At 44.2% G+C, this 26,685-nt stretch overlaps 1 protein-coding gene across 1 annotated transcript in view; it reads right to left on the reverse strand.

The window, feature by feature from the left end:
- Positions 1–26,685, reverse strand: part of LAMA1 (laminin subunit alpha 1) — a 91,065-nt gene that overhangs the window by 51,443 nt on the left and 12,937 nt on the right. The window contains exons 10-25 of the mRNA XM_075993670.1: positions 26,012–26,223; positions 25,133–25,244; positions 22,453–22,563; positions 18,340–18,467; positions 16,773–16,859; positions 15,854–16,065; positions 11,114–11,220; positions 10,626–10,806; positions 9,976–10,112; positions 9,048–9,284; positions 7,888–8,031; positions 6,800–6,979; positions 5,525–5,710; positions 4,840–4,967; positions 4,021–4,141; positions 2,963–3,100 (exon numbers count right to left, since the gene is read on the reverse strand). Of these exons, the coding sequence (XP_075849785.1) occupies positions 2,963–3,100; positions 4,021–4,141; positions 4,840–4,967; positions 5,525–5,710; positions 6,800–6,979; positions 7,888–8,031; positions 9,048–9,284; positions 9,976–10,112; positions 10,626–10,806; positions 11,114–11,220; positions 15,854–16,065; positions 16,773–16,859; positions 18,340–18,467; positions 22,453–22,563; positions 25,133–25,244; positions 26,012–26,223 (2,421 nt within the window). The remainder of the gene's footprint in view (positions 1–2,962; positions 3,101–4,020; positions 4,142–4,839; positions 4,968–5,524; positions 5,711–6,799; positions 6,980–7,887; positions 8,032–9,047; positions 9,285–9,975; positions 10,113–10,625; positions 10,807–11,113; positions 11,221–15,853; positions 16,066–16,772; positions 16,860–18,339; positions 18,468–22,452; positions 22,564–25,132; positions 25,245–26,011; positions 26,224–26,685) is intronic.

Consider the following 26,685-nt stretch of genomic DNA (forward strand, 5'->3'; position numbering starts at 1 on the left):
AGGGAGTCAGGACAAGCGCCCCAGGAGCGGCAGGAAAACAAGGACGAGGAATGAGCGTGGGTTGATGTCGCCGCTGTGGGACATGCGCAGAGCAATTCTGCCAATTTTTCAGTGGTGCAAAAAGGGTCAGTCGTATGTCCCAGAAGTGGCATGTCCCACGTAGTGGGGAGCAGGGCCCCAGACAGAGGGACTCCAGGCCATCTCCCTGGTCCCCAGGTCCTCCCCTTTCCCCCGCTTGCAAGTATACTTCCCATCAATCACGTCTGTGACCTGAAGCAGGGAGGAACATCCTCCAGATGACAAAACCAGACCCAGAAAGGCCCCGACGCCCACCTGTGTGGTGCTGGCACGGAGGGCGAGCGCAGGAGACTCTGTTACAGGGAGGTAAACTGTGCTCTCAACCACAAAAGGTGAAGAGGACTGGGGAGGGGAGGGGAGGTCCCGGGCTCCAAGAGGAAGGAAGACATGACACACTTGGAAAGGTATTTGCTAAGATACTGACACATTCCATTAATAAATATGAACAATTATCTCAGTGGCTCCAAAGAATAAAACTGCACCAAAAGGTGTATGGTCCAGGTCACCAGGTCCAGGAAGAACCAGAGTTGCCCAAAGGTGAGCTAAGCTGCTTTGAGAGCGAGCTCCCCATTGCTGGAGGTGTGTGAATCTATATTAAATAACCACTTGGCATGGATGTTATAGTCCAGATTTAAGATCTCAAGGGACTCTGACAAGAAGGACCATTAAAACCCTGAAATTCCACACTGTAAGCCCGGGCACCATTTTCTGTTTAGAATGGGTTTTGGTGAAAGGAATTGGCAGTGAGTGGTTACTGTGAATGTCACTAGGGACAAACACAGAATACAGATCTGTAAAAAGGGCAAAAAGCCTGAATCAAATGCTCCACACCATGAGACTGCAGCAGAGTAGTCTAAATTTAGATTCTTTGTCTAGTCCTCCGGAAGTGTGTGCAGCCACTGCGGTGTATTACAACATTCAATTAGCAGGCCTAGGTGAGGTCCCTGATGGGTTTTAGGTAACATCCAGATAACGTCTGGCAAACCATTCCCCCGGCGCAGGGAGCTGCCTGACAGCTGGCAGGCACCACGTACCCTCGGGAGACTTTTGCCGTGGTCGAAGGCCATCTTTCATGGACGGGGTTAAGCAAGCTGTAATTTCTAGGGTGCAAATCAATAGATCAGCTGCTGCTCTTATAATTTTGTTCTGGTGGATTTGGGCCAGGCATGGTAATAATTTAACGTCCTAGAAATACCTAATCTTGTTAAAATAGTTAGCTGCACCAAGGAAAGACGAAGCATGAAAGAAATGATCGACTTTATGTGACCTCTGTCCCCACGACTAGCCAACGGACCGATCCAGCTAATTACATCTCACTTTATTTGCCTGAAATCAATTCTCCTTAAATCCTTAAATGAGATTTTCTCATTTTCTCCATTGGGCCTTTGCTTTTGCCTAGGGCATGAGCTGATTAGAGTGAATAACTTTTTTAATCGTGTTGCAGCTATTTGCATCTTCATTAAGTCCATTTCACCTTGTGTGGCTGGAATCATTCTATAACTCCACAGATATAATGGAGTTAGCAAAGGTTAACGCACATCTTTTTTATGGAGGAAAACTGTGCAGTACTTTTTTTGCTAAATTCATCTGTGCACTGCTGTAGTTTAGCCATTTTCCCAGTGGAAATTGTCTTAAATTCCACATGCAGCAGAGCCCTGTGATTGGAAGAAGAGGAAGATGACCTGGCATGGCAGAAGGCAGGTTGGGAGCCCCTGGTCCCAATTCTTCTGTTCGGGGCCCATGTTTCCTTGTGATTAGGCCACACCCTGCATCTCTCAGGCTTCAGGTGTGTCTTGGTGGGCAGCTCATTTCCCATCAATGAATATTTTACCTGAGGCAAGTTAGTCTTGGCACAACTTACACAAGTAACCAATGTTTCCACCTGCGTTATTGCAAAGGAGTAGGAGGCGAGTATCAGGCTATGTTATCGCTACGGCTTCATTCGCTTCAGCTAAATCATGGACACAGGACTGTGTCCTTTGTCAGGGCTACAAGGCTTCTGTCAGGGTCACTTGGTTCTTTTCAGTGGTCAGAGCTCTCCTCATGTCCCCAAGATCTATCTTGGGAGAAGGTAGCCGAGAACCAAATGTATACTAAGATGCGAATGATTCGTTATGTTATCATCTCCCAGAAAAATGTGCAAGGGGAGGGAAATACTTGACACGGAGACATAAATTTTCAACATTGGCATTAACTTATTTTAAAACCTCCAGGTGAGCTTCCAAACTCTGACCCAAAGCTCTCATCTACTGTGACTGGAGGCACAAGTACTGCAAGTAAAGACCAGGCACACTGGACCGCAGTCCTGCATCACTTAACAACGGGAATACTTTCCGAGAACTGTGTCCTCAGGCGATTTTGTAGTTGTGAGAACATCAGAGAGTGCCCTTACACAAACCCACATGGTCTAGCCTACGACACACCCAGGCCATATGGTCTAGCCTATTGCTCCTGGAGTACACACCTGCACAGCATATTAGTGTATTGAATACTGTAGGCACCTGCAACACAATGGTTAAGTGTTTATGTATCCAAATATATCTAAACATAGAAAAGGTACAGTAAAACTACAGTATTGTAATCTTATAGGACCACTGTTGTATATAGTCATTGTTGACCAAAATGTGGTTAATTGGCCCATGATGATAATTCCCAAACGGACGCCCACAAACAAATTAATCAAGGAAGTAAAATTTATAACAGAATTTCTACCAACAATGTCAGAGCGCCTAGCTATGCCTTCCTCATATTCATATTTTAGATTTAGCTCAATTTAACCTCTTGCTGAACTAAGGAACTGGTGTAACTGTGGACCAGACATTTAAACGCTATGCACCTGCTCCAATTCTAAACCTCAGGTGAGCACCCACGCAAACCAGCATACCAGACACTTTCCAGTTTCAGGGTCACAAGCGTCACTATGGTTGTTGCAACTGCAGGGCACACAAGGAGCAAGCAGAGGGTGCGGTCCCCTGGCCCCACCTTCTGGGAGCTTCCCTCTGTGGTATCCAGGGGCACAGTCCTGAGGGGATGCAAAGGGAAGAAAAAAACAATCTGATTAACAAATGGGCAAAGGACTGGAATGGACATTTCTCCAAAGAAGACATACAAATGGCCAACAGGTAAATATGAAAAGAAGTCCAATATCAGTATCATTAGGGAAATGCAAATCAATACTACTTCACACTCTTTGAAGGAAAGAAAATAACAAGTGTTGATGAGAATGTGGAGAAACTAGAAGCCTGTGTACCGCTGGTGGGAATGTAAAATGGTGCCACTGTTGTGGAAAACAGTATGAAGGTCCCTGAACTCTACTTCTGGGTATATATCCCAAAGAATTGAGAGCAGGAAATTGAAGAGATATTTGTACACTCATGTTCATAGCACCATTATTCACAATAGTCAAAAGTGCCCACTGAAGGAGGAATGTATAAACAAATTATAGTATATCCATACAAAGGAATATTATTCAGCCTTAAAAAAGCAAGGACATTCTTACATATGCTACAACATGGATGAACCTTGAGGACATTATGCTAAATAAAATAAGCCAGTTACAAAAAGAAAATACTGTATGATTCCACTTATACTGAGGTACCTAGAGTGGCCAAATTCATAGCGACAGAAAGTAGAGTGGTGGCTGCCCGGGGCTGGGGGCGGGACATGGGGAGTTGAATGGGTGCAGAGTTTCAGTTGTGCCGGATGAAAAGCATTCTGGAGACTGGCCGTAAAACATATTTAATATAACACTACTGACCTGTACACTTAAGGATGGTTAAGATGGTAAATTTTGTGCTATGTACTTTTACCAAAATTATTTTTTTTAATTCAAAAAGAGAAAAAAATGATACAATAGAGACACATGAATCTGTTCATCACTTGGACTTTCAAGCACGTTTCAGCTCAAAGGCAGGAAATAGATTCTGACTGAAATCTCTCTACCTGACACGAGAATCCCGCCGTGCCAGGAGGACAGAGACAGCGCTCTATAAGGGATGCGACCTCCCGCTCCGGGTGCAGCTCTTCAGTCTTTCTGCCAACCTCCACCGAGATATTTGAGATTCTGTGCAAATATTACGTTAGGAAGAGAGGAAACACTAACATTTGAAAGACTTTCTAGAAACATAGCAAATGGCATAACATTTGCATACATATTAAACCAGAGCTTTCTTCCTTGTTTGGGGTAGTTGCTACTCATGATTATAAATGAAATATGTTAAAGCACTTTAGGACTGTCATTACACATTTCAGGCATTTTAGAACTTAAAAATAATGTTACAGAAATGCATCTGAAAGACCTCTTGAAGAACTGATTTGGCCAAGACTTAATGGTTTCCTTTCTAAAATTTATTTATTTATTTTTTGAGACACAGTCTCGTTCTGTTGCCTGGGCTATTAATGGCTTTCTTTAAGGGCTAAAGTAGTAAAAGAGTAGGTGGCAACATTCTACCTCATTACAAAGAAATGAGCATTGCAGTTTTCAAGGGCAGAAAATAGAAATTTTTTTTTTTTGCATTTTTGTCTTTACCTAGGATTCCACAATATGTACTTATATTTTACATCCATGTTAGCACGGTACGGGGATGGTTTAAGTCATAATCTACACATTGCATAGAGATATTAGTATTTAACAAGTTTTGGTAAGGAACGGAACTACATGAAGTAATAAAGATAGTAGGTAATGGGAGTGAAGCAAATCAAATCCTTTCAGTTTTGTTTCAAATAAGGAAAATATTCAAACACCCAGAAGCCTCCAAGTACCTGCTTTGCTGTAATCCTTGACCATATGATGCCTTGATGAGGATGTACTCAATATTGCTAAGGACAGACATAAAATCTGAGCGTGTGACAGGTTTTTCAGAAACAGAGTTAAAATATTTCCAAAAATTCTGTGGATGAGAAACATATTCAATTAAGTTCAACGTACAGATTCTAACTGGCACAGGAGCTTACAAAGAACGTGTTTCTTATAAATTTCTCCAGAAAGGAGCCGTTCCATTGCATGCCACTAAATTTAACTGATGAATACCTCCCGTAACCTCCACAGGGCAGGCGCATGTCAGCCTCGTTTATCAATAGATATGCATCACCTAAGGCAGGGCCAGCCACGCTGAGAAAATGCCCAATAAATATCTTCTGGAAGAATGAATAGACACTTCCCAAATTCAAGCAAGTCCAAAGGACTTCTGCACCCCTGTATCTATACAGACTAAAGCTAGTGTACCAGGATAAAGGATTTAAGATTCAATTCCCACTAAATTAATATAAGCCTAATATACATTTCTTGAGAATATGAAATCTGAATAGTTTTTAGCAATCTTGCTAAACTCATTGGAATTTTGATCCCAGGGTCTTGCTCATGCTTGTAAGTGGCTTCCAGCTTTCACTGCACGCAGAGCAAAGTCCACAGCTTTAAGGGATTTGTATGCAGAGATCACATCATCACCTCTTTCATTCCTACTTCTCGTTCCTGCCTCACTCCATTCTCCGGCGCAGGTGCATCCATGTAAATGACTTGCTTTCTGGTCCGACCCCCTTTGATGAGAACTTGAGGCTCAAAGTTGGAGGTGCCCATGCCATTCGAGGAATAGAAGGCCACGCTGTACTTCAGTTTGCCACCATATGCCAGGAGCTATTGAATAGTAAGGTGTTGTTTATTTCTCTGTCACAGCCTTGGTTTAAAAACATTTTATTGCAAGCCTATTATCGTATAAAGGAATCTTAGATCTTAAAAATACATTACATGAGTGAAATATGTTGTCTGGAACTTGCTTTGTTCTGATTCTGTTTAATTACGGATTATTAAGTTGGTCTAAGTTATACAGCTCTTGATGATACCAACAAAACTGAGCTCCAAAATAACAAATCAATGTGGTAGTGATTCAAATTATTTTCAAGCTCCTTTAAATTAAAAATTACCTATATCTACAGGAGGACTGGATATATATTAGTAAATTTTAAAGATCAGGGTGAATTTACACATAGACTCCAATGTTTATATAAACAAAAATGCAAGTGATGCCTTTCATGACTCTTTTATAGGTTTTTCCTCCCCAAAATGAGTGATGATTTCCAGAGAAGAGCCTCTCAGGCCATAGCATCTAGACTTGCATTGGGCTTATATCAGTAAATACAGTACAGTCACGTGCTGCAGAATGACATTTTGGTCAATGACAAACCACATATACAACCATGGTCCCATAAGATTATTGTACAATATTTCTAATGTACCTTTTCTATGTTTAGATGTGTTGAGATATGCAACAGCTTACCACTGTGCTACAAGTGCCTGCAGTATTTAGTACAGCAGCAGCTGTACAGGTTTGCAGCCACAGAGCTATACCACATAGCTTAGGTGTGTAATAGGCTATACCATCTAGGTGCGTGATATTTACACAACAAAGAGATCACCTAAGGACACATTTCTCAGAAAGTATCGCTGTCACTAAGCAATACCTACTGTATATGTTTGTAGAATGATTTCTTTGGAGGGAGAAAATCAATATGATTTGAACTTTAAGACTTTCAAAACGAATGAAAAATTTTAAAGAATCATACATTTGCTGGGATTTTTATGAGTGTTAAACTTCTTCATCCCCACTAACAGAGGAAATTAATAACTGCTGCTTTTAATGACAGGCCAGCACAGACTACGGTGATTTTAAACGATATCTGTATCCCCCAGGGAGCGGGACTGGCCCTGGGCTGGGTTGCACCTCACCTGGTCTCCCTCGAACTGCTCCGGCAGCCGCCAGTAGAACGGCTCTGTGTGGACGTGCCGCCGGACCGTCACGGCGTCCAGCAGGACATCAGGGGCCTGGTAGTAAACCCCCTCGGTTGTGCCCCTCAGGTCACTCTGAGAAACCACTCGCAGAAGAGGCTGATCTGAGCCCAGCAGTAGCTAGTCATCAAAGAGAGGAAAATGCACTTCAAAACACGCACTAACCACTCGTGTTTGATTTCTTAGATTTCAGCACTGTCTCGCAGATCAAACAGCTTCATTATTAAAACAGGAATAGGGGCAGGGCGTGGTGGCTCACGCCTGTAATCCTAGCTCTCTGGGAGGCCGAGGCGGGTGGATTGCTCGAGGTCAGGAGTTCGAAACCAGCCTGAGCAAGAGCGAGACCCCGTCTCTACTATAAATAGGAAGAAATTAATTGGCCAACTAATATATATAGAAAAAATTAGCCGGGCATGGTGGCGCATGCCTGTAGTCCCAGCTACTTGGGAGGCTGAGGCAGGAGGATTGCTTGAGCCAGGAGTTTGAGGTTGCTGTGAGCTAGACTGACGCCATGGCACTCACTCTAGCCTGGGCAATAAAGTGAGACTCTGTCTCAAAAAAAAAAAAAAAAAAAAAAAAAAACAGGAATAGGAAAGACTTTTCCTTTAAACATCTGGATTAAAATTAACTGAAAGTGCTTTACTATTATTTTTTAACTATTCAAGGATTAAGAGCAAGAAGGTGTTTTAAACTACTACATTTAGGGTCCAATTATTGCTACATTGGGGCGATGTTCAATGATTCGCAGGAGATGGTTGAGATGTTGCAGTTTTATCTTCTCTCCAACTGAAGCTTTTGATACATGAGCTACAGAGCAACACTGAAAGCCTTTAGCTCAAGCTCCATTCACTCCCTTGGCCAGCAGGAGGGGAAATCTGATTCATGTATAATCCTAACCCAGATTAGCTTCCTAGAATTTCTGATGCCAGGAGGGTAACATTTAATGTAAGCACTTGGCTGTGTCTTCTGCCCCTCCCCAAATCCCTCGGGGAGAGGGTTAGACACAGAACATTCTGTGTGTGGCTTACCGGGGTCCTCACATAACCCTCCAGCTCCGTGCAGAGGCGGGACAGCCCGAAGCAGAAGCAGGGGCTGCATCCCAGCGGGTCGTCCGCGCGGAGAGCAAAGGTGCCCTCGCGACACTCGCTGCACTGGAGGCCAATGACATTTTCCTAAAGGGGAACAAATAAGGAACTTTTTTTGCCAGAAAAAAGGAGATGCAATTTCTGAACAAACAGAAATGAAACACAAAAATAATTCTAAAAATGATTTTAGGTCCACAAATGTCACTGTTTCCGTGGAATGGGTCCCTGCGCTCTCTGAGCGTTGGTTCTCTCAAAGACTCAATCCATGACTTCGAAACACAGATGATTATCTGAATGGTCGTGGGAGCTTTCAGAAGATACAGATTCCCTGAAAAGAATCTCCTGGGACAAGCTCGGAATCTGCCTCGAGTCTCCAGGTGATTATGACAATCTGAGAGTTTGGAGAGCCACTGACAAGGTGACTACCAGGGTAGGTCCCTGCTGTTCTGCTAGTCTGATACGAGAACTGCTGTCGTTAGATGTGGTCAGCCCAAAACAGGGAGACTGGTGGTTCCATCATTATTCCCAGGCCACAATGTCTACAGCAGTTTCCCCTTCCTCAACAAGCCGTCACCAATCCAGCGGGCTTCCCTCTCACCACCCACGGGGAAAGGGCCAGAGAGGGTGGCAGTGACCTCCCCATAACAAGGCACACGGGGAAAACTAATGGAAAGTCTGAAATTTAAAATGACATGGAAGTCTTACCTCCTGGGAAAATAATGAACACGAATTTTTTAGGTTCGCTCAGCATGGCCAGCATATACCAGAGTATGACAACCTCACAGCCACAACACCACAACTCTCCCTGCAGCCCTGTGTTGTCTAACTCACTGCACACTCAAGGCGGATCAGCCACTCGGCCCACTGGAACATACGATCGAAGACTCAGTTTTGTAAAGCGGGTCTATCATCTGACACTTGTAATTAACAGTAACAACTCCATTTTAAGAATCACTTGAGATTCTGGAGAAGCATAGCAGACTTCACACTCAGGCGCAGAAGAGAGTGTGAACTCATTAGGAGAAGTGTCTAAAACTTAGCTGCTCAAGAGCAATAAGGACAAGCTGGAGAGAGGCACAAAGAGGAGGATCTGCGGCACATACCTTGCAAGAGCAGGTCCCGGTTTCCTCTGCACAGCTGCAGAGACCCTGGTCCAGGTCACAGCTGTCCCCTGATGTCCCCCTCAGGTCGCAGGCACAGGGAACGCAGTCTGGAAAGTCTCTGTAGCCCAGAGAGCACTGATCGCAGCGATGTCCAGCAAATTCCGACTGGCATTGGCAATGCCCGGTGAGCACGTCGCACTGATGCCCGGTTGACCCCACAGAACTGCAATTGCAGGGCTGCGAGGAGAAATACTAACTAAATAAAAAGGCAGCTTTTATGTTTTCATCAGCACGCATATTTGGATTACAGGAAAACAGTAAATGTGGGGAAGTTATGCAAATGAACCAATCTCTTTCTCACTATCGCTACACGGAATTGCCCTGCCACCTGCCAACAAGAGAGACTGCATTGCTGGACATTTGTGCATCTTAGTGACACATGTGCATGGGCCGAAAACTGTGAACTGAAATCAAATAAAATGGGTCACACAATCTAGCAAAATTATTTTAGAAGTCAAGTAATTTTCCCACTGTTTTCAAAATGCAAACCATGTCCATGTTTAACTGAAGAAAGTTACCTAGAAAACTGGAGCCTTCCAAGACTGGAAATAATCTCCCAATAAAGTGGTTTATGACTTTCACTTGGAAGATAGTCTACATCGCACAATTTAATTAAAGGGCACTAAATTTTTTTCTTAGATTTTCAAATCATCGATTTCCCAATTTGGTTCTTGAAGAAAACCTTAAGTAAGGTTTTTAAAGGGTGTTGCTTCCTCCACTGTGATTTCTATAATCTGCACTGAGTTTTAAGTATAAACCACAAAGCTATTCAATGGGTTAAAATCAGGTGAATAGGTAGAAGAAAAGGCACGCGACACTCTGGCAGAGCAACACTCAGTTGCGCAAGCGCGTCGACGGCAGCACACACCTGGCAGCCCTTCTCGGGGTGGTGGCCCCAGTGGTCATCCTCACATTCCTCACACTTAATCCCCCGAGTGTGAGGAGGGCACACGCACTCTCCAGATTCCGGGTCACACGTATTCTGGGTGTCCGGGCAGTCACAGGCTTGAATAAAGACACATGTTTTGTTACAGACTTAGGTGATCGATATAGTTAAAAGGATAAGAGTTGGTGTTGTTAGTTTCCTTTTACTAACAGTCTGAACCATTCTTTGAGATCCTGAAAGGCACCTGTGATTCCTAAGAACAGGCAGAGCTAATATTGATTGAGCGCTTACTGTGTGCCAGATGGTCTGTTAAGGACTTTACATACAGCCCTTACAATACTTTCTAGATCAGGTTATAATTAGCTTCTCCATTTTACAGGCGAGGAAACTAAGGCTCAGTGAAGCCAGGTAATTAATCTAAGCTCACACAGGCAGTAGGCAGCAGAGCCATGACCAAAACTTACACTTGTACCCCACTAAAGGTCGGGTAACAGGAAAATAGTATGGAATCCTCACATCAAGAAGAGAAAAAGTAAAGGAACCTAACAGAAATGAGTAAGAAGTCAAGGGAGGGCTCAAAGAAAAGTCCAGGGATGACTATAAAGTCTCAGACAAGGAACTCAGGAGCTTACGTGTACAGCCACCGTCCTGGTATGCGTAGAAGCCGTGGGCACACCTGTCACACCTTTCTCCTGCTACGCCCGGGAGGCAGTGGCATTGGCCTTCATCCGTGCAGTCCTCCGACATGGAGCCGGCCACGCTGCAGCTGCAGGGCAGGCAGCCGCGCCCTGAGTCCAGCCCGTAGTAGCCGTGCTGGTGCGGGGGAAGGGGACCACAGCAGCAACATGTTATAATAAGCAGCTACATATACTGCAATGTTTTCCAAAGCACACCGGGATCTTTCATAGAATCATAAAGTCTTCATGACACGATTCCCACCCCTTTGCCCAGCGAGTCCCTGCTCTCCAAATGGGAGGCCCAGCGCTCACAGCCATGCTTAGGGAGTTAGCTCTTCCCAACAGGCATGAGCTCAGCCTCCTCTGAACTGGGGCTAAGGTGTCGATTACAAACATCCCTGACAAATGCTTTAATCACATGCAATGACCAGCAAGCATCTTACCATGCACTGGTCACACTGCTGTCCGGTGACGTGTGGTTTGCAGTCGCAGAGTCCTGTCTCGAGGTGGCACACGGCAGAAAGGGAGCCTTTCTCGTGGCATCCACAGGCTGACACACAGGCACACAAAACACACATTAATGTTCACTTCTGGGTATGGTGATCATAGGATCTTTAATCCCCACAAGAAAAAAATGTAAACAATGTTTCAAATCACAAAGCTAAAAATAAATATAATTTGCAATAACTTCAAAAATTTCTCATTTTTCTGAAAAGTAAACCAAAACAGGGGTGGTAGAAGGAACCAGCACAGCAAACAAAATTGATGCTATTAAGATAATAACTAGTAAACTAACTTGACCAATTCCACAAATTCCTTACAAGTTTTTAAGTGACCTACAAATTTCCATGAAAAACATGCAATGGAGATTTCAAAATCAACCTAATCATTTGCTCTCATTTCAATCATGTATATGTTTAATATCTGAAAGCTCAGTTACAACATAATCTAGATGAGTAACTATTAATATTATCAACATATTTCATAGTTTGATAAAAAATATTTCCCTGTTCTAATCCATGAGTCATTTGTAGTTTCAGGCCAGACATTTCAGATTTATGTACAGTTAATACCTTAATATTTAAAGCTATGAAGTTCCCCATCTTCTCAAAACAATGCAATTTAAAGAGTCCAAAAAATGTTAAATCAATATTCATAAGGCAACCGTCAACATGCACTTCAGTTAAACTATTTCACATTCACTGACAAAATGTCCCAGCCAGTGTTTATGAATGTTTGGAGAAAGTGTACGGTGTCTTTCAAGATATAGCAATGTTAAGAAAGGAAAAGAAAAGCTTCATTCACAAAGAACGGCAAGCCCAAGCACAATCCGCGAGGCGCGTGCTGCAGCAGGAGCGGGGAGGCTGGACACCGAGGGCTGGCGCTCAGGCGGCCCGGCCCGCAGTCCTGCCGCATTCACAGACTGCGGACAGCCTCGCAGGGGAGCCAGCTGACGCTACGGTCCAAGGAGGTGTGCTCTCTGGAGCCCTTCAGCGACTCCCCGCCATCCCCGTGGCTTGACTGTGCACGTGCCACCGCTGACTGCTCGGCGCACGTCTCGCCCCACCTGCTCCCCGTCAGACATGAGACACCCCTCCCCGTCCTCTCCAGCTGAGCTTCCGTCCCCTGACACTCCCGGCCACCCCTGCCCCTGCCTCCCGGCACGTCCAACCAGTCCAGCTTTCGCACAGTGACTTCCTTGCCCCTCGGCTGCTAAAACTGCTCTTCCTAAAGCATCCAGGGACTTCCTAGGTGCCAACTCAGGGGGCAGATTTCAGCCCCCATCTTGCTGAGCCTTTCTGTAGAATGAGACCCGCCGGCCTCTCTCTCCCTCCTCTTCCCGAGGCCTTGGGGACCCCCACTCTTCTAGTTTCCTTCCTGCTCTGTCTCCTGCTTGTGTCTCATTTAAAGCCTCCTCTTCCTCCAGAGAATATTTAAAGCTCAATGTGGGTAGAGCATCGCAAAACATTAAGGATAATAAAAATCATATTTATTGTACGATGTGCCTGTCAGTGTGTGTCCCCGACACTGCCAATATTTCTTTGAACTTTCATAACAAACTTAGGAGGCAGGGACTACGCTCTTCTGTATTTCCAGTGTGGAATCTAAAACTCAGAAAGATTGCATAACTTTTCATAGGTCACAGAGCTATTTTCTCTCTACAGAAATTACTATTATAGTAATTATTAATTATAATGTTATTCATGTTACAAATAATATTAATTTAGAATAGTTGTCAATTACTGACTAGCCAAGTACTTTACATATATCTTAATTCTCGTAAGTATCCCACAATATAAATATTATACCCATTTGACTCATTGCATATGAAGTTCCTTTACTATTCGAGCTGCCGCGGTCCTCACCTCCCTCAGTGGCACTCTACCTGCGTGACACCCCCACACCCACTACTTTGGCTGCTGTCCCAGAGCAAGGCAGGCAAAATTGACTGATTGGTTCCTTCTCTTACCAAGCTTCAAGATAGTTGGGGATACAGGTGAGTAAAAAGATAAATATTGGGTTAAACCATATGAATTTGCTTTTTCTAAGGTCAATAATAAAAAACACTAGCATTCTCACTTGGCTTCGCTTAATAAAGTGTGGTCTTATCTAAGAGCGTGGGGACCCTTGGGAAGTCACCCCTATTATAGAAATGGAAGGATTTCCAGTGAAATATCCAGAAACAGTTCGCACCACTCTCTGTCATCAAAGCTGGGGGAGGTGAAAGAGGAGATGAGAAAGGAATAAAAAGCGTGAAGGTCAGAAACTAGGGAGAGCCTGGACAGCATCAGCTCCGAAACCAGCCAGACCCAGACCCAGACCCTCCCTGTTCTGGCCCTGCTCCCACTTCGCATGAGACCCCTCTCCTATCTCCTTTCTGATCTCCACAGCCAAGCACCACGAGAAGCCCTCATTAGCTCTGCCAGCAGGATTCTGCTCTGGTCCCGACCCCCTCCCCAAACCCCGCAGAGATCTCTCCGCAGCGATGGGGCAGAGGGAACAGCCAGATGCGCAGCTCTGGGCACACCCTGGGCTGCTCGAGTCTGGGAGCTGCCGGTGAGTCCCAGGACGGGGTGGACGGTATAACCTTGTCACTGTACCTGAAACCCTTCCCACGTGGTGCCTTCCACCTGTCACCAGGGACTGCTGCCCCTCCAGCCTCTGTCTCTTCCACTCAGGCCACATCTCTCCAGCCTCTGCCTCGGGCAGGGCCCACCTGCTTGCCTGGGCCACAGCTTCCCGGCCCCCGCCGGTCTCCTTGGGCACCCCCTTCCCACCCTTCCAGCCTCAGATCATCGGCACAGGTGACCTGTCCTTCCGAATGCTCCCATGGCCTTCACGCATACCCTGGGGGGTCATTCACTGCCCTGGACCTTTGCTGCTACGCGGTGGCCACTAACCACACCTGTCCACCGGATGCCTGAGAGGTGTCTACTGCACCGCAGGAGCCGGGTCTCTGACTGAATTCAAATCAAGTCCTGAAGCAGCTTTTGTCAACATGGATGCCAATATTAAGGAAAATGATTTTCTGGTACAAGATAGAAAACTTTTCGATATGTTTGAACTACCTTTCCAACTGTAAATTTTATGTGATCTAAATACAGATCAAAAATTTCTGATGAAAATTTAGCATCCTCATTGAGCTGGGCTATGAAATATACACTGAATTTTGAAGAATCATTATTAAAAAAGAAAGCAAATATTTAATACTTTAAAAAATTGATTACACGACAGAATGATTTAAAAAATATATTGGATTAAATGAAATATATTACTAAAATATATTTCACTTATGTCTTTTTACTTTTTTAAATGTGGCTACTAGAACATTTTAAACTACATATGTCATTATATTTCTATTGGACAGCATTGGTATAGAAAAAGAATAAAAATTACCATTTTATGACTAGTAATTATAATAGCAACCATTTAATGTCTAGAACTTAAAATTTGTGATCCCACTGACTTCTCAGAAAGGCCATGTATATACATATAATTACATCCATTTCATGTATAAGGAAATAGTGGCTTAGAAAGGTTAACAAATTTGCCCAATGTCACACAGTACAGTTGGTCCTGGAATCAACCCCACATTAGTTAGACTCCAAACCCTGGCATTCCCAGGTGTGCCTTCTCCCCTACACCATCATCATGTGTAGCTTCCCAGTAGATCTGGACCATAATTCTCCAGCTACCTATCATGCTACTTAGTATAGTACCTAGGAAATACCAGTCACTTTATAAATAGGAATGAATCATTAAGCTTGCAGAAAAGATGAAAAGAAATGACATGAGGATTGTGAAAACATTCTGTACACTTTGAAGCATTACAGAAATACCAGTTATCCTAAGTATCTTGGTAGGATGCCCAACCAAGGCGTCCACTCTGCTGAAGATGAGGTTGATTGGCCCACGGCTATAAAACATGTTCAATCTCTGAGGCGGGCCTGTGAAAATACTATTTCTGTGTCGCTACCGCCCTCTTGTGTCTTCATGTTGTAATACCATAGTAGGATTTGGGCATTTGTAAGAAATTACCAAAATAATTTATAATTGCCACTTTCACTCTTCATTCCTTTTTCAAGACTGTGCCAAAAACGTCTGAGAGCTGAGTCATCCCTAGGGCTGGGTCATCTCAGGTACATGAAAATCTACTTTTCTCTGTGAGTGGCTGACATGGTGCATAATTTCCGGGCTGGAAGCAGAACTCAGCAGAGGGACGTGGGGTGGGGTAGGCACAGGCTGCAAAGGCGTGCCAAGGCCATGCTTATGCAATTTCCAGGGTAAGAGGCTCACCGTTTCCCACCTTCCTCTCGGAATCCCACCAGCCTCCTGCAACCCCTGGGCATCTCCCATGCAGATGAGATGGGCTTTGAGCATCGTGCTTCCTGCATTTCAGTCCTGGGGGCAGAGCTGGCACTTTGTAAAGCTCCCTTCCTCCTCGACTGGGAGGGAGCACACTTTCCAGGCCACTGACCTTCAGGGAGAGCAGCTAACCAAGCTCCCCTAGGGTAGCCAGAGAGGAACCCGGTCTTGGGTCTACACTGGACCGCTTCGAGACCCTGCGTTAACACGAGCAACCCCTCAAGACAAAGCCACCTAACAGGCTGGGCCCTGTTTGACACCTGTGAGTGGACGGATGGAGGCTTTCTATGGCGATAAAGAACAGCCCCTGCACTCACCGAGGCAGTTTTTGGCAGCCACGGCGTCCCCGTAGAACCCGTCGGCACACCTTTCGCAGTGGGCACCGCCTGTGTTCCCCACGCACTTCAGGCACTCCCCAGTGACCGAGTCGCAGTGACCAGCCTCCAAGGGGTCCACATTGCCGCTGCAGTCACACGGAACACAGGACTCCCCGGGCACCGTCGGGTTTCCATAGTAACCATCTGCGCATCTGTATCAAAGATTGAAAGCGAGATCAAACAAACGCAATTACTCAAGACCTTCCCCCACTCTCCAGGGACGCCCTGAAGGGCTAGTAAATCAGACAGACTCTTCTCCCCAAGCTTTACTGTGAAAGGGACACAACTCCACGCTCGAGTATTCACAGACGTCCTTCACCCGTCCTGACAAACGGGGAGAGCGTCCAAAATGAGGCATAAATCTTGCGGACGTGCTCCCGTGTCCAGGACCAACTGGACCCTCCCCTGACACTCGGCAGGCCACACAGCTCTCCTGTGGCTTGGCCAGAGCTGGGCTCTGTCGTACACGTGGGGAAAGACGACAGTGGCTTCCGGCTGTCTTCCAGGAAGACAGCAATTAAATCAAACCACCTGCCACCTTCGAGCTGCCCAGAGCAATGGAATCCTCCAACGTGTGGAGCCACAAATTCTGACTCCTTGCTGCTCCTATTGTTATTAATGAGAACTCAGATTAGCTCCAGGAGAGATACCATTCTTTAAAAAGTCCCAGCAAGTTCTAACATTCAGTTTTTGACTGATATATCAGTTTTTCTCTAGGATTCTATGAAATGATCATTATGCCTCAAAACTCCAAAACCACACTTAACTACACATTTAAAAATAAGCACACAGAATTTATATTTAATTTTTAAAAAACAGTAATGCAGCTTTCTGAAACCAGTGGGGCGACACAGAGTACCTCTCGCACCAGGCTCCTGAATAGCCCACAGCACACTGGTCACAGACCACTTCAGCTCCTTCATGCAGGTGGCAGGTGGGGCTGAAACTGACAAAGCAGAAATAAATGCAATTTTCCAATGGATGGTGCAGAATTTCTAAATATTTTAAATGCTTAATTTCTACCACTCTCATGCTTACGAACTTTCAATGAGTCCTCTCTCCTTAGCTGGAAGCTCAAGGCTTCAGGCCACCCAGCACCCACCCCCCGCCCAGAGACTCATCTGTCTTTCACCCACATTCCTGGGCACTGGACTCTCACTGCTCCCTGCTCCTCTGTCCCCCAGCCCGAAAGACCCTTGCTTCCTCCCCTCCTGCCTGGGTTAACCCAGCTCAGCCCAACGCCCAAGTCAGCTGCCACTTCCCCAGGAGGCCTGCTTGGACGCCCCTGGGAATCGGGTTCCTCTCCACGAGTTCCCTGGCACTGTCTTCCCGCCTCAGAGCCCTTCCCACGCTGGAGCAAGAGTGAGCTCCCTAACCAGCACGGTCAGGAGGCTCCTGTGGCTCCCAAGGCCCCCCAGTGCTGACTGAGGTCCCTTATAATCTTATTCCTGTGTCTTCGGGAGGCCTGCCTGGGGTGACCGATGGTACTCCCCGATTGTATTGCAAGTCACCAGGATTGCATCCTTTTTATATCCTGGAGTCTCAAATAAAAGATCCCTGTGGGGACTTCTTTGGGAGTGGGTGGAGAAAGAGTTCTAATGGTTAAACCAGTGAGAGAGAAAACAGGAGAAACCAGAAACACACACCCCGGCATGACATTCAAGGCCTTGCCCAGCAGGCCTCCCTCCACGCCCCCAGGCCTGCTCCAGGGCCAGCGCAGTTCCTCCACGGAATGTGCCCATTCCCGATGCCGCCGTGGCGCACCCAGCTCCTCCTGGCTGGAAAGCCCATCTATGCCGCAGTGGAATTCCTCCCCCTGCTCCTCCAAGTCTGAGAGAAGGGCTTCCTCAGGGTCATTCCTGCACCCACCCAGGTACACCGGACTTCCCCCTGCCCCACCGTCTAGGGGACGGCTCTCCACTAAAGTCATGGCCACCTATGAGTCCCCTGGGGCCAGCAGGCAGCTGTGAACAGTGTGACACTCAGTGCACCTACTATGACACCCTATACAGTTAGGCACTCAATAAACATTTGTTGAATCGTTGAGTGAACTCAGACCATTCCCATGTAGCCTCATATTTACATATTTTGGTCATTAGAACAAAAATTCCCTAAGTCCAGGGACAATGTTTTATTCTTCTCTGTATCCCCTCTGCCTCCTGGCCCAGCGGCAGGTGAACAATACACACCTGTGGAAGAACTGATGACCAACATTAGACCAAGAGGGCTAGACAGTGTGCATACGTCCTTGCTACCACACAGATTTTCTTGCATACTTTAATATGCCAAACTTTTTTACAGAAGATAATGCACCCCTCTATCTCTAACTGAAATCAACCACCACTGAGCAAAATTCACACTCTAATTACACACGCAGAGTCTCCCTCTGGAGACGTCAGTACGCATCTCGGAGCTTCAGGGCTTACTTGTTGGAGGCTGTGGCGAGAGGGCAGGCGCAGGGCTGGCAGTCCCCAGGAGTCCCTCGGGAAGGCTCCCCGTAGAAGCCAGGCAAGCACTGCTCACAGTGGTCCCCGGTGGTGTTGTGTGCGCACGCCTAAAGCACATGCGTGAAAAAAGAATCAGTTTGGGTTTCCTTACACGATTTTTAGGTTCATCTACAGACAATTTGAAGTCCAAGTGAAAAAAAAAAAAAGACAAAATGCTAAAACCAGTCACCAAACTCTAAGGTTAGCAGGCTAACCCTGCTATAGAGTAGAGGCTATACTAAACTCACCCTAACAAAGCTTACAAACAACCCTTGAAACAATCAAGCTGACCCGCAATGATTTAACTGCCTACCAAAAAACACTTCCACATTCTTTAAAGGAAAGCAACAAAATCCAGAAATTCAGCAATGCAACAATATTGCATTCAATAATCTTCATCATGCAATCAAAAAGTACTCGATATGCTCTCCCTGGACACAGGTAGGCATCTTTGGATTCCCTGAGTACAAGAGAAAACAAGGTAAATAAATACACATATGTGGAGAAGGGAGAGTTCCTACCACAGCAGGGCCCGGCGTGCCACTGATATGCATGAGCAAGTGCTGGAAGTGAAGGATCAACCTTTTGCAAACATAATGATAGTAAGCAGTGCTAAGGCAAGAATCATCAGACTGTTAAATCTAAGGGGAAATTCTGAAGAAGAATAGGATGCTGGCATGGTCTTAAAGTGTCTTCATCAGACTGCTTATTAATTGCAAAAGGAAAGAAGAGTTATTATAATATACAGTGGGAAAACTGACCAACACCTTGCTGGTATAATCAGAATTAATCCCACCAGTGAGGACAGATGGACACTGGGGCTCCCACAGGTGGTGCCTTGAGAGAGACGCGTCACTGAGGAAGATTCTAGCCTGAAATGCACAAACTGATTCTGCCCATGAGAAAACAGTAGAAGAACCCAGAATAAGGGACTTTAAAAAAAGATTGTATGGCAGGCGCAGTGGCTCACGCCTGTAATCCTAGCACTCTGGGAGGCTGAGGCGGGCAGATCGCTCAAGCTCAGGAGTTCGAAACCAGCATGAGCAAAAGTAAGACCTGTGTCGACTAAAAATACAAAGAAATTAATTGGCCAACTAAAAATATATATAGAAAATTAGCCAGGCATGGTGGCGCATGCCTGTAGTCCCAGCTACTCGGGACGCTGAGGCAGGAGGATCGCTTAAGCTCAGGAGTTTGAGGTTGCTGTGAGCTAGGCTGATGCCACGGCACTCAGCGACAGTGTGGGCGACAGACAGTCTGTCTCAAAAAATAAATAAATAAGATTGTATTATTCAAGATGTTAATTTCATGAAAGACAAAGAAAATCAGTGGAAATACTTCAGATTAAAGGAGCCTGAAGAAACTTGACAATAAAATGTTATACCTGATCCCAGATGGGGGCTGGTACTAGAGGGGAAAATGCTACAGGACAATTGGGTCAACTGACAAAACTGAAAAACGGATGGTAGATAGAAAAAGGAGAGTATGGATGTTAAATTTACTTAAGTTGATAACTGAGCTATGGTTATAGAAGAAACATCCTTATACTCGGGATACACACACTGAAGTGTTTAGGGATAAATGGCCATAGTGTGTGCAACTTATTCTCAAGTAGTTTAGAAAAAGATACCATGATTAAACAGGCAGACAGACAATGAGACTACAAAGGCTAGTGGGAGAAAACATTAGCAATAGGGGAATCTGGGTAAATGGCAGGTGTTCTAAGCACTATTCTTATTCCTACAATTTTGGGATACATTTAAAATTATTTCCAAGTAAAGTGTTTTTTAAAATGGGAGCTGAAAACTACTCCCATTAGAGGAGAAGTTAGACGTGAGAAGAAGCAGGAAAAAAAAATGTGATCCATAATCAAGAGAAAAATCAGTCATTAGAAACATGTCAGAAATCACACAGATGAAAGATTTAGCAGGCATTTAAAAAGCTATCATAAACACATTCAGAGATTTAAAGGAAAAATTAACAGTGAAAAGAGAAATGCAAGACATAAAATAGAACCAAATGGAACTAGAATTCTAGAGCTAAAAAAATATCATATCCAAAATGAAACATTGACTAGATGGGCATAACATCGGATTAGACTTTGCAGGATAAAAAAACAGGGAATTTGAAGATAGCAATAGAAAAAAGCAACTTAAAAGAACCCAGCGTCAGTCATCCATGGATCAATATCACATGCAATCAGATTGGAACTACGGGGCGGGGGGAGCAGAAAAGATTGTGGGTCAAAAATTTTCATGATTTGATAACAACAAACTCACAAATTCTAGAAGCTCAATCAACTCCACGCAGGATACACATAAAGAAACCCACACCAAGGCATGTAGTCAAATTGTTCAAAACCAGGTACAAAGAGATCTTAAAGGTAGGCAGAGAAACAAGACAGAACAGCACAAAATTGCACAGGTAGAATCAACATAGTCCAAAGCCAAGAGAACAACTTTAAAGTCCTGAAAGAGGAATCTGCAAAAACAGATTTCAAAATTGAAGGCAAAGCAAAGCCTTTTTCAGATACACAAAAGATGAGAGAATTTGTCAGCCAGCAGACTTGCCCTAGAGAAATGACAAAAACAGTTCTTTAGGCTGCGGAAAGGTGGTCCCCGATGAACTTGTGGATTTACACCAAGGAATGAAGAGCACTGGAAATGGTAAATACATGAAAAGATACAAGAACCTTTTTCACTCGTTTAAAACGTCCCTTAAGAAAGAGCAGTTGTGCTGCCCCATGTGGATAGAGGGTGTGCAGGGAGAGGAAGGAGGGGTGGCACTGGGCCAAGGTCGAGCCAAGGCTACCCAGGAACTATCTGGACTTCCATAACTCTTCTGTAAATCTAAAATTACTTCCAAAGAACACTTAAAACCATAAAAATTATTATTGTAATTAAAGCTTTAAGCCCAGTTGCTATTTAGCATTTTCATTTTAATAAGAGTATATACTTTTGTAAATATATATTAAGAGAATCATGAGAAATCCAGACTTTCAGCCGAGCTGTAACACGAGCCACAGGTGGCACAACCATGGCATGCTGACCGCCCCCACCACAAATGCTGGCAGAGGCCTGTGAGAGGCTGGCCTTGCAAACCCAGACAGCAAAGGGAGACATGAGAAATGCAACCACCCCATCAAGCTGTTGGAAGTTGTGCACCTGAGGACACAGAGTCGGCCTGCAAACCACCACCTCATGCACTTTTACAGACGCTTTACTCACAGAATAAAGAAAAATTAGGCTCTAGAGACAAGAAGCAATCCGGGGTGTCATGCTGAGATCTTCTCCATGGATCTGACAATGAATTTCCCTAGCTCTGTGACTCAATCAACCTCTTTTGCAAGGAGCGTGAAGAGGGTATAGCTGATTAGCATATACATTCACCCCATCTATGAGGAGGTGCCCACTGGAACCCAGTGTGGCCTGGCTTCAACCATAGGGGCTAACAGAATTCCTAGTGGAAGTTAAAAAACAAGTCTCTTGCCCTATACCTGCCTCAAAGTTTATTCTCAAGATTAGCCACATATTTGTTAAGCCCTATTTCAACACACACTGCATGAAAGAGGTATTGTTTGAAAAGTTTACCTGAACTACCTATAAGCCATTATATAATGTACAAGTGGGTATGATTATTAGATGCTTATTAATATTCCGATGGTATTTTATGTTAAAAATACTAGGACTTTCATTGCAAAGACCCCAATCCTTTGTATTTAATAACTGGACACCATTTTCTACCTTTATATTGCTTTATAATCTTAGAAAATGAAAATAAAAATTACTTTTCATTGTTCTAATTGAATAAACTGTAATGAAATTAGATATACCTTTTCCACTACTACTAATGTAACTTTTTGCAAAAAAAAAAAAGCAGGGAGGGGGGATACCAGGAAACATTTCATGACATGAACTTCAATCTGTGAATTTCCTTTGGGGTCTATGAGGTCAGGATTACCCTGTGGAGGAAGCATTTTAACAATTCACTTCTGCACAGTAAATGGCTGTGGAATGGGTAGGAGAGGACTTGAGATTTCAGCAGTAGACTCACAATGCAAATCCCATGAATGTCACACTCAGCTGCGTGGCCGTGGCACTCACAAGGTTGACAAATTCCTCCAAAGAGTATCCCATCCACACGATAATAGCCAGGGAGGCACGACTGAAAATTAAAAAAAAAGGCAAATCATCTCCCCTCCAATACACTGGAAAAATAAACTGCTCAATTGTCCATGAGTAGAGAAACGCATTTCTTTTTGTTAAACATCTTTATTGAGGTATCATTTACATGCTATAAAATTCACCCATTTTAAGTGTACAATTCAATGATTTTTAGTAAACTTACTGAGCTGTGCAACCATCACCGTAATTCAGTTCCTTGCTTCTTTTTAAAGGTAGCATTATACACATAAACACTTAATGGTTACGCAATGAGTCTTATGGTATAGTTGTCTTATGGTATATTACGTAATATGATGTTAAAAATAGTGGCACTTTCATTGAAATGATCCAATCATTTGCATTTAATCAGTGGAGAACATTTTCTACTGGTGGTATTCCACTGCAATATTCTTAAACTAGAAATTGTGGAACATTTAGCCACCTACTGAATGTGTCAATCAAGAGGATTTCTTTCCTTTGAACTTAATTTTTTCTCCGTTTGTTTATAATTCTTTAAAGGTTGCCATCAAGTACAGGTCTGTGACAAACTGCATCCGTTTAACTGAGCAAGCATTGCAGATATGCCTTCTGAGGGCTCAGCCTGGACAGGCAAGGTGGGCATTCATTCAAGGACGCCACACCCTGCCCATGGGGAGCGGGAACTACTCCAGACCTAGAAATTCACTTAACTCTCATGACGACCCTGAGAAATGGTAACTCTACTTTGTAGATATGGCATGTGGAACACAGGGCAGGTAGACAGTGTGCCCAGTGTGCCGTGGAATGAGTCAAGGTCAGGTGTGCACACCCCCAAGGCCACGTCCACCATAAGCTGCCAAGGGCTCCAGCAGACACTAAACGCCTTTAAGTGGAGACTTGGGAATGATTCACTTGGAAGCCAGCCAGCACACTCTCATGGGTGCATGGGAGGAGGGGGCTTAGATTCGTGTTTTAAAAGAATTCTTAAACAGTATTTTCATTATACAAATAATGCACAAAGGCATTCATTCACACAGACATTGTGAAAGTCCCTTAAGACCTCCACCCAGCCGTGTCCCCCTGGGGGCGGGGGCCGGTCTGCAGGTGGACATGAGCAGGCATCGGCCCGGAGGTGTGCGCAGTGGCTTACGGTGCTGCAGAGATCTCCATTCTCTGCTGGTGGCTGCCTGATTCTCTAGGTCAGCCTCTGAAGAAGAGTTTGATTAAAGAATGAACTCTTCTGCTTAACAGAAACACTTGAAAATGTATATTAAGCTTCTGGTGGTGCTCGATCTGCCATTCTGTGCCCGTCAGCCTCATTTCCTCCAAAGCCCGGGTGATGTGGCATACTCAGAAGCCTCTGCCCACCACTCACTGCCTCTTGGTCAAGTGGGCAGTGGCTTCTACCTCCAGGGTCCCCCTGCCTCTGCAAGCCTGCTCTCATAGTGCCACATCCCACCTGCTGAGGTGGCCTTAGGGCTGTGCACACTTAGGCCTTATCCATGAAGCACCATGCATGCAGGGCTGAGGACCTACAAACATTTGCTGGGCCTCAGAATAAATGTTTGGGACCTAAAAAAAAATGCACAGGTTCCAAAATATAAAAAATAGATAAATTAAATAGAAATAAAAACATTTACTTATATATCTATATTATGAAATATTAAGGTCACCAAATTTATTAATTGCAAAATTTATGATTGATAAAGATTCATAAAAACAAATTTAGTGAAATTTTCTCACTTTGTAAAAATGATTGCCAAGAAATCCTATCCAATGATGCATGTACGTAATCAGAGTCAGTGATAAACATGTGGGAGGCGGTTTTATACGGTGGCTAACAGCTCAGATGACGTTCAAACCTCAATACGACCACTTCCTAGCTGTACGGCCTTGGTCAAGCTATTTAATTTCACGGTGCCTCTATTTCCTAATCTATAGAATAGAAAGCGCCTGGAGTACCTACCAAATATGGTTGTTGACAACATTAAAGAGGTAACATATGGGAATAGCTTAGAATAGTGCCAAATACATGGAAAGTTCCTAGTAAAAAAGAGCTGTTATTAATACTTATGTCCAAATGGTTTCAAAATATATTTCAAAATTACTTTAGCAACAGATTACTGTTATTGATGATTGCAAGTGTATTTTTATACACTTCACCGGTGAGGTGGAGCCCACCAAAGTAAATTAGTGAGGGCCATAAAGGGTGTCAAAATGCACCTGGCTTGTCTAAAGCCACCTTGACCTTCTGCAGGTGATTTGTAAACGTTCAAATACAATTAAGTTCAATTCTCCTTAGAAATGCAGGCTATGGCACGGGTCCTGCAAGTTTCCTGTTGATTGCGGCAAGAGTGCAGCACTACCTCGGGATCTCCAGGTGCCCCAGCCTACCCCTGGCAGAGGGGTCAGATTTCTCTTAACAATGTGACTTCTAATGTTCCCATAGCCCAAAAAAGTCTGAGCCAAAGGTAAACCTCGAGTTTCTAAATTTAAAATCCAAATGTTTATGATTACATCACCTCCAGTGCACTGTTTTCCCCTTAGGAAAGGAAGAAAGGAAGAAGACAGGAAGAGAGGAGAAGCGTCACCTCGCAGGAGGTCCCTGTGTAGCCTTGGGGACATTCACAGTGCTCCACGTCCACAGCAACTGCCAGGTCTATAGCATTAGGGCTAGCCACGTCCAGAGAGACAGACTCCAACCTGTAAATAGGCAGGGGTTGTTAAGTGACTTACACTCTCATAAATGACATCCTACACCTCAATGAAGATGGGTTCACGAAAGATTAACTCAAACAAAACGGTGATGTGATTTTTTTTATGTAACTAAAGATTTTCATAGCAATACACTCTCTGGGAGCCATCATTATTCCCTAGAAATGCCTTTGACTTTTGGTGCAAAGGTGTTCTATTGCCCACAGATTACCGTGGGAAGGCTCTGATGTTGCCTATTTGGAAAGCCCTTCGTATTGATCCATTCGATTATCTTATCACTAATATAGAGATTACCCTTAAATGTGTCATATTGTGTTTGTGTTAGCTGCATCCAACTCTGATGCTTGGCAAGGCACTGCCAGAAACTATCTTTCTCAAAGTAACAAGATGTCCATGGATGGACACATCTGCTTAAATAGACTGTCTAAAACCAAAAACCATTAACATCAAGAGAGTGAGAAGCAGATGTGACACAGTCCAGACAGCTGCTCACTCATCAGGCATTTCTGGGAAACCCCCCTTGAAAACTTGTGATCCTAATGTCAAGTGTGTCACCACTAGCTACACCTGTTGTGGACAACAATTCTTATATCCTCAAAAAAATGATTAATCTATTTATAAAATGTATATCTTTTTAGGACAGCCAGTTCCTTTAGCTTTGTCCTTAAAATAACAAATAAGTTCAAAGCATATAATAGTAAGGACTAGATTGAAATATCGTCACCATAAGTTTTTCCTGCCTTTTCAATACACACCTGTAGAGAGCCGTTTTTGCAGAATTGTAGTTGGCTCTGATCAAAAGATGGGTCACATTGGCAAAAACAGTCATCAGCTGGTCACGATCGATCTCCCTTTTGTTATAAAAATCTCTGAAGTTCTCAGGCACAAGTCTAACCGCATTGAAGTACTCTTCGTAGGGTTGCAATGACAGGCCCTCAGCTTGTGTGATTAGAGTGAGTCCATTTCCCTAACATTTAAAAACAAGAGATAATATATTTGTAACTCAATTTATTGATGAAAAATAAAATCCAATTTTGTATTTAGCAACATGGTTTTTCAACTGTGCTTGGCTTCTTGTGGCAAACATGTAAACTTCAGAGGAAAGGTGCTTCACTGTATTGCTCTTAGATGGACTCAGGTAATAAACCAAGACTGTGTATGTTGCTGGGATCTTGGGAAAGAAACAAAGTCATGCATTTGCCCCAGCTTTTATCAGAGCAACTCATCTGACACCCCTAATCTTTAACAAAATTACAGAAGCAGAAAAAGTATGTAAATATACCTCCAGCTTTTCACAAGATTGCTGTTAACAATTGCTGTTTACCTTCTGCGGATTCTAGTGGCTCGGGCTGGAGGAGGGGACCACTCCAGGTAAAAGGGAACTGGAGGCAAAACCTGGAGCCATCTCTGCCCAGATGTGCCCCAGACC

Source organism: Microcebus murinus, chromosome 17 (assembly GCF_040939455.1).
Source record: "Microcebus murinus isolate Inina chromosome 17, M.murinus_Inina_mat1.0, whole genome shotgun sequence".
Lineage (NCBI taxonomy): Eukaryota > Metazoa > Chordata > Mammalia > Primates > Cheirogaleidae > Microcebus > Microcebus murinus.